At 35.8% G+C, this 8,766-nt stretch overlaps 1 protein-coding gene across 1 annotated transcript; it reads left to right on the top strand.

The window, feature by feature from the left end:
* Positions 1 to 42: 42 nt before the first annotated feature.
* Positions 43 to 3,849, top strand: LOC111613370 (the record flags this gene model as incomplete). Its single annotated transcript, XM_023354716.1, has 8 exons — positions 43 to 181; positions 257 to 320; positions 1,134 to 1,190; positions 1,268 to 1,350; positions 2,122 to 2,179; positions 2,255 to 2,394; positions 3,104 to 3,198; positions 3,270 to 3,849. Coding segments are annotated over 7 exons (614 nt in total), but the record flags the coding sequence as incomplete, so codon positions are not given.
* Positions 3,850 to 8,766: the final 4,917 nt, after the last annotated feature.

Here is an 8,766-nt window from a genome sequence, read left to right as displayed (position 1 = left end):
ACGTTCTGCATAACATCAACGATAAATTGACATTAATTGAAGATCAGTCTACCTTGAAAGCTTCATTGAAAAAAGATTTATCTATTTTCCAAGAACATTGTCTGGACTATTTGAGAAATTTACACGAAATATTTCACTTGAAGGATGCACAAAATCGACTTCAGTTTCGTTCACTGTTGAGGTACAGTCTCGAATTTATCTCGAAAATAATTAATTTCTTGGCGACAATATTTTAAAATCCAATTTTTTATTGCAGATTAATAATTAATTTTCGAGCATTTGACAAACGTATGGAACGGAATGTGATCAAAGCTATCAAGGTGTATATAAATATGAATATTATTAAGAATTATTATTTATTAGGCGAGTCAAAAGAAGGTGAACAAATGCAACTTTTCGAAAATTGTAGGTTAAAAGTGACTACCATCAGCTTTGAGGCGTTTGTCGCATTAAATAACAAATGTAGTAATTCCATAATCAGAAATCTTTTAGTTTGTGCTTTAGAAAGTTTTGAAGTTCTGCATCCTAGGATCCAGAAATACGCTTCCTGCACCTTTTCAACCGAGCCGAACCTGCAACCCTTCGGATGCTTTTTCAATACATTGAACACATGAAAGTAACACGATAAATGGTCTAGACTGTAGGACGAAATGCAATTAAGAATGAGCACAAACACTTATTACTAATTGCAAATCTCATATACTGTAATCCTCTAACCCGACACTAAAAGATTGCCCATTGCAAATGTATCTCCTAACAAACTTGAGAACTATGGGAAATTTTGCAGCACCCTCTCTACAGTCCGAGTGTTGTCAATGAACGGCAAAGGACCATTTATTGACAGCACGTGTGTTCGGTGAATTGAAAGAATATCTGAAAAGTTTCAGGCTCTCCTTGGGTGAAGTGGTGCAGGAGATTGTTAAAGACTTCCTGAAGCAGAAACCAAAAAATATCTACGGAATCACCAGGCTCATTATCTAAAAGACAAATGACACAATGCCCAATGACCATTACTTATACTTACAGATAACAGTTTGCGAAAAATTACGTTTGCTCGCTTTTATTTGACTCACTCTTACATTACTTTCTTCATGGTTTACTTATTCACCGTATTCATTAATTAACTTATATAGGAAGATTTTCGTATGTATTTTAGAAAAAAAATTCAATTGTTAGAAGACAATCAATCTGTAAGTTTAGTTTAAGTGTAAAGGCGAAAAGTTTTTGTATAATTTAATGTTTAATCGATAGCAAAATATCTTAAAAGGATGAACTGAAAACTGAATTAATAGAAAAAATCGCCTTATATCTTATAAACGATTTGGAACAATTAGATATTCAATTCCAAAAGTAAGTAAATATTTTACTACAGTATAAACATCTTAACTACACCCGATACATTGTAATAACCACCTTCAATTGCCGTATAACATCGGGCTTTAATTTGCCAAATTATATACGACTAGAGATTTTGATAGATATTAAACATGTCAATTTTTTAATGTAAACCCGAGTAAACATGATGTAAGCATCTCCGACACGGGTGAATTCACTTTCCGTTTCTCATCAGTTAAATTTATAAGAAAAGCTTATGGGTTGACAGTATACGACAACACAACACGAGAAAAAGCAATGCCTGTCGGAAAACTTTTATACAAAACAGGCGCAAACCCTGGCCCAACTATCAGTTGTTTAGTGGTTTATCCATTCAGTTAACATTAGGCTAGATTTAAATGTGTTGGCGTTGGCATTCGAGGTGGTGAAAGCGTAAACCTATCTCTCCGGGAATGCGGGATCGAAGTCCTACAGGAACAACTTTTTCTAATGAGCAGACTGTCCCGAATATGTACGGCCAGTCTGTTTCTACTCGGCTATCCCCATTCTGGATCTGGGCAAACTCATGTTGATAAAACGACCTCTTAGTGAAGACAAAGCCAAAAAAGTGTTAATCTTTTATTGTTTAATCTTAGTAATTAATTTTCTTTTATAATTTAACCGATAATTAATATGTTACTGAGATATTACTAAACAATGACATATTTATTTTCTTGGAATTTCCTAAATTAAATCAATTGTTTTGTAATCTTTGTTAACTTTTAACAATTAACATTGTATTTTCAGAGCTTCTAGTAATTTTTATACCTACACGAAATTCGTTTACGATGAAGTTGACAATACGGTAAATTTTAGAAATTATTTCAGTAATTTTTAGCTTTACAATTTCATTTGCATTGATAATGTACTGAAATTACAGATGAACGACGTAATTGGTGTTCACGTAAAAAATTTATTGAAGAAATCAATCACGAAAAACCAATTACGGAAATTACAAAAGATTTCCAACGCATTGACAAAACTTATAGAATATCTTCTGAAGAACATCGATGATATCAGGTAAAAGACTTTCAGTAATTAAAAATTGTAGCAATGTTGACTCTCCACATAACGCACTTTTTATTTTTGTCTTATTTTGCCCTGTGGGCACTAAGTGAGCCTTTTTAATAATATCAGCGTAGGTTTCACTAAACACTGATAGCTGATTATAGCTTCACACCTCAGCAACGCGTAGTTACATAGAGTTTTCCGGATTTTCTTCATATATAAGTAGAGACGAATTTCCCATAGAAAGTCTTTTTAGTAGGCAATTCCCACTTGTCAGATCGCCCTCGTGTTGCTGTATCTAGGAATTTTTCATGGGATCGGATTGGACTGATGATGATATTTCACAAGTCCAATCTAATCCCATGTAAAATTTCTTGAAGCTTTTTGCCAATATTTGATCTCGAGTCTGTCAAACTGATAGACTGACTTTTTAACTGGTTCGGCCGGATATAATGGATTAACATAAAGAAGTGTGATCAGATAATTGCAAAATTCTATTATATCCGAAGATGTCTTAATTATAAAATAAACCTCATATGGTATGCAATACGATTCATTGGCTAATGTATTATAACACATGGCAATTTGTCGTGGAAGGACACTATTGAAACCTGACTCCTACTTAGACGATTTATTCGTTTTCATCCGAAACCCTTATAATAGCGGGTCCTAAAACCACGGATATTAAATATATGAATATTTAATAAGTTTTTATTTTTAGAACTGGAAACAGTTTAAAATTGGAATCACTCATCACCTGGCTTGATACCAATATACAGAGCATAAATTTTTAATTTCAACAGAAATATCCATTAAGTATGCTTCTCTTCCACTATAAACCCTGTTTTCATAAATGTTTAATAATCGAAATATTGTGTTTTCTACAGATACGAAATGTCGGAAGATTCAAAATTCATTAATTCAAATTCTTGAAATATCTTGAAGGTGAACATTCGTATTAATGCTTTGTATAAAGAACTTCAACAAATCGTTTTATATTATAAATTTATTGTTTAAAAGCAAAACAAAATTAAATGAGATATGGATGAACAACTTTCAAACATTTTTAACTTACATAAAAATGTGTTTTATTTAAATATAATACAGTAACATTGATATTAATAAACATTTGTATTTTGAGAACACAAAGTAGTATTTATGTAAGGTCGCCGACTTTAGGGGGCAATACGTTAATTGCGCGTCAGGAAAACCTAGGATCAAACCGTATGTGGGTGGTGGCGGTAGGAGACAAAGATGACAAGTGTCTTACACGAAAACCGTTTATTTTGACATAAGGTTAATATACATAATGACAACAACAATGCGATCTAGATCGGCTTTGGTGGGAGCTCCTTGATGTCGACGAACGGGTGCTGACTGGTGTCCCAGGCTTGACAGGAGAGTGTCCGTTGCACATGGGCCTCTGTCCGGTGATGTTGCGGATGCACGTAGATTTTGGTCACTGGTGGAGAACCTGGTCCGAGTGGAGAACTTCGGAGAATCGGCTGGGAATTCCTCTTCGGAGAGAAGCGGCTGAGAATCTCTCTTTTTTCCTTGAGATTCGGGGGATTTATAAGATTTTCCCCGAATCTCACCCTTTTGATTGGTCCCGTTCACCCTCTCCCTTACCCCGATTGGTCATTCTTTTGTTTCTAGGCGAAACTTGAGACCGATCCGAGTCGGGAAAAGGTCGGAGAGGTGATGACGGGGCTTTTAATGTTCGCGCTCGTAATTTTCTCCGTTATGGCCCTTCTCCCGGACATCTTTGAACTTAAACTGTCCACCAGATGTGTGGTCATTTATCCCCTACCGCGTTCGGACTTAACAGATGTCCCTTTTGTTCCTAGACCCCCCTTTCTCTCGATTGCTTTGACCCGACACTTGTTCGCGAGCATCTCGACAAAGCTCTTTCTCTCTGTCAACATTCCCCTCTGTTGTTTATCATCGCGTCGCGTTTGTTTTACAATTCGAAAAAGTGTTCGTCCCATCTGGGTTCTGTCATTAACACACCCTCTTGACCCGATTCTGTCTTCGAAACTCTCCGACGTAAAAGTTTGTAATTAGTCGTAATTTCGACGCGCTTTTACGACCCTCACATTTACAAACAGTTCATTTTACACACAGGAACACGTGGTTACCTATCAAAGTGTTTATTATTTTTGCACAATATTCTTTTGTCTAGGGTCAGACCCTCAGATGTGCGACGATTCTCGAACGAATAGGTGTGTACAGTCAGAAGTGGGTCAGATGTCAAGGTCAATGTTTAATTGCGTTGAGCAGAATGTTGTCCTAGATATTTAACAATCAGTTTTGTCAGAACTGTTTACTTTTGATTCCTTTGTTATAAATTATTTCCACTTCGGTTATCAAATTGCTTTTATCACGTTTTAAATTATACGAAGTTTTATGAATTAAAAGTGCAATGACAATCAAACATGTTTTCATATCTCTACATCTTTATTAAATATATATATTACTAAAACATATTGCCGTCTTATAAACAGATCTTATTGTATTCGACTTTTTTTTATTACATTGTCTTTATATTATATTCGAATTGACCAGTTTATAACTTGTTAATATTCACGGATCACATTATATTTCATTTGTTTAATTCTATACTAATTGTAATTATGTAAAAATTAATTTTATATCCTTAAATTTATTTTCCGTTTCTGTTTTGTCACGTTTAAGGTGTTTAATTATTATTGCTATAATGCGACCGAACCTACGAATGGCGCCTTCCCGGCCATCACATAGAATTTCTACCAGAACCCCCATCATTGCAGGCGTCAGGTTGCCGGTGTGAAAGATGCCATTCAGGAACCACTTTCGACACATTACATACAAAGAACATACACACAGTTTTTTTAAACTGCGAAGGAATATTTCTTTTTAAACAACCCCCAAAACTATACATGTTTCTGAGCGTGAAGGAAGCCTTGTAATGAAGGGATTAAACTGTTGGAAACAATCGGATGATGTCTTCATACAGAATGAATGTAATTATTTTAAAAGGCATAATGAAAAACGATACAGTGCATTCTCGCCATCAACTACTTTTATGAGTATACTCGAGGAACACACGATTTGTGATATGCACGAATGATGTCATCCAGGTATTAAAACATTCACTCTTACATTTCGCTCGATGAACATATTGATAGAACATTGTTTTTTATTGGAATTGATATAGTTTCCGTTACCAGCATATAGAAATGACATCAATTGGAGAGCAACAACAGGAAATTGGAAGTAATACGTTACTTCGAAGATCATCTCGTTAATTAAGATTCCAATTTCTTTTTCTAAATAAACAAGTTTAACTGCAAAGGTGACACGCCTCAATTTTATTTAACCCTACGTTTATCTCTTCAACGCCTTTTCCTTCTGGAAAACGTTTTTCCCTCCCCTTTTCGCAAGATCGCCATTTTATTGCGTACTGATTAAGTGTTTTAAGTTGAGAGACAAAACACGAAGTGGATTGGTCTGTTACTAACCTATAAAACAATGGTAAATATCCTTGAACATGATTTGTTAAAAGGTGTTAGCCACGCCTTGTTCTACTTGCTTGATTGGACATTCCTGTATGTCACACCCTGCATAAACCGTAGTGGCCGTGAATCGTTATCGAACTATATCTGAATTGCGAATCAGACATAACACATATATGTAAGCGACCAATCTGCCAGCAATGCACATTAACCCCTTCATTAGAAAGCTTCTTTCGACATCACGCGCTAAAACACGTATACCTTTTGATTAATTAAAGCATTTTCATTAGAAATTTAAAAAAGTGTGTATATTTATTATTTGTAATTAGGGTTTCTCATTACCCGGTCTTTTACTTGTCCCGAGATTCCGGGATAAAAGGGAATTGTTACTCGGGATCCTGGGAAATCCCGGGACAAAAGTAATTATTTTTCATATATACAAAATATCATGTAATCAAATGATATAATTATTTTTCGTTTTTTAAAGTAATTTATGACGTTCTGGAACCTCAAAAATCATATTAATAATGCTGGGTAAGATGTATATTAAAAATTACCTTTGAATCGTGTTTAATGCATTTAAGAGAAGACACATATTATGTGTTTTTCACCAGTATCCTGAACGATTTCTAGTTCGTTTTCGAGATTGTAGTATTTCTTTTGTTCTCTAGTATTCTTGATTTGTCTACCTCGACTGCTTTAATATAATCATCATAGCCCAATAATTCGGCAGTTCGTTTGTCTTTAATAATCAGGTTAAGAAGAGAAACTTCATACTTGCAGACTTCGTAGTCGTTTGTATCCTTGCCGAATTTGCACAACTTGGCACTACGCAGTTACTGAAGCTACTGGGCATGGTTAAAAATTAGGACAGAGTAAACAGTTATTCCACATTACATGTAAAGAATTTTGAGAGTCCTGCCACAAATAATCTACGCAATGATTATTGACCATTTGTGACATGCCATAACCAGCAAAAATGTTTAAAATATAATAACTAGGTTTAAAAGTAATAAAAACAAATGCATTTTGACAGTTTCTGAGTTAATTATGCTTTCTATTTACCAAATTTCCTCAATCGTAACACAAATTCAGACAAAAGTGATTGTTTAAGAAATTTGAGGGAAATCCCGGGGATGAGACAAATTTCCCGGTTTAAAATGACAGCCGGGATCCCGTTTGAGAAACCCTATTTGTAATACGTGGACAATGGTTTCTGATTGGCATCTTTCCCGGATAAACAACTTTACAGGCAACTTCATACCTGCAATGATGTCTTTCCCGTAAAAATTCTATGTGATGCGTGGGAAGCTTCCATTCGTAGATTCGATCACGTTAAATATAAAACATATGAAAGGAAATTAAATGATATAAAACTCTTTATTACGTAAGTAGTATAGAATGAAACAAATGACATATCATGTGATCCGTGAGTAATCACCAATTATACAAAGGTCGATTCGAATGTAATATTAATATATAATCGATATAATGATAACATATTCACATACAATAAGATCTGTTTATAAGTTGCCAATATATTTTATTAACATATATGTAATAAAGATGTAGAGATATGAAAGCGTTGTTGCAAACTTGAACTGTGTATAATCAAAAAATATTTCTTGACGAAAAGAAATTGTCATTGCAATCCGAAGGCCTCTGATATCTGGACTGCTTGATGTCGGCATTGCGACCGAATTACTCCAGGACGGTTGCAAAGCGTTCATATACTTGTCGCACCGGATATGAATGCGACTGTAATGGTAGATAGGTGCGGACCTACAAATTACCATGTCTGCATGCACAATACCGAATAATCTGCATTATATCGTGGAACATTTGTATTCCACAATATATTCCATTTACTTGTATTCCACGATATATCACAAATATTTGTAATCCACGATATATTCCAAATATTCCAGAATATAATGCGGATTAATCGGTATTGTGCATGCAGACATGGTAATTTGTAGGTCCGCACCTATCTACCATTACAGGTGCATTCATATCTGGTGCGACAAGTATAAGAAGGCTTTGCAACCATCCTGGAGTAAGTCCTTCGCAATGCCGAAACCAGTCAGTAAAGACATAAGAGCGCTAGTTATACGCCACAACCAGGAAAACAGAACTGTCGCCGAAATTAGCAACATTCTTAAGATCTCACCAAGAACTGTCTCTCGAATCATTAAGCTGTATCAAGAGACGAATTCCCTGTCGCCAAAGAAGTCGACGGGCCGACCTAGGAGTATGACTGCAGAACAAGATGCTCAGCTGGCGTCGACCAGTCGGGCGGATCCGTTCGCTATGGCCCCATGCTCCGAGAGCAACTGCACCTGAATGTGTCAAACGACACTGTAAAAAGACGGTATGTAACATTTGTATGATAGTAGTCACACGTCCTTCCAATACATTAGTAACATGTTCTTGCATATACAGAAATGTAGAAAGCAGGATATTACATATATATTTATTTCATTAATAGGTTGAGAGAAAACAAATTGTTTGGCAGAAGAGCAGCACAAAAGCAAAACCTGAACCCAGCCAATAAACGTGACCAGCTACGGTTTGCAGAAGACCACATCAATTGGACAGCCGACCACTGGTCGGCTGTCATCTTTTCAAACGAAAAGGTCTTCTGCTCCGAGAGTAGCGGGACCGTTTGGGTGCGTTGCCCGCCGTCCACACGCTACGACGAGCAATACGTGTGGCGCACCCAACGAAGCGGTCGATTTTCGTTATGTGAGTATTCATAATTTGTGTATTTGTCATTAGCCTTGCAGGCTATTAATTTGTTGTTTTAAACCGGAATTTTCATGTGTTATACAGAACAACCTGAATGTGGACTTTTCTGTTTGCAGGTGTCTGGGGTTGGATGTGTGCCGCA

The sequence above is a fragment of the Centruroides sculpturatus genome, unplaced genomic scaffold (assembly GCF_000671375.1).
Source record: "Centruroides sculpturatus isolate CEXI.00-Female unplaced genomic scaffold, Cexi_2.0 scaffold1632, whole genome shotgun sequence".
Lineage (NCBI taxonomy): Eukaryota > Metazoa > Arthropoda > Arachnida > Scorpiones > Buthidae > Centruroides > Centruroides sculpturatus.
The sequence above is the reverse complement of the archived record's forward strand: the minus strand, read 5'-3'. Positions and strand labels throughout refer to the sequence as shown.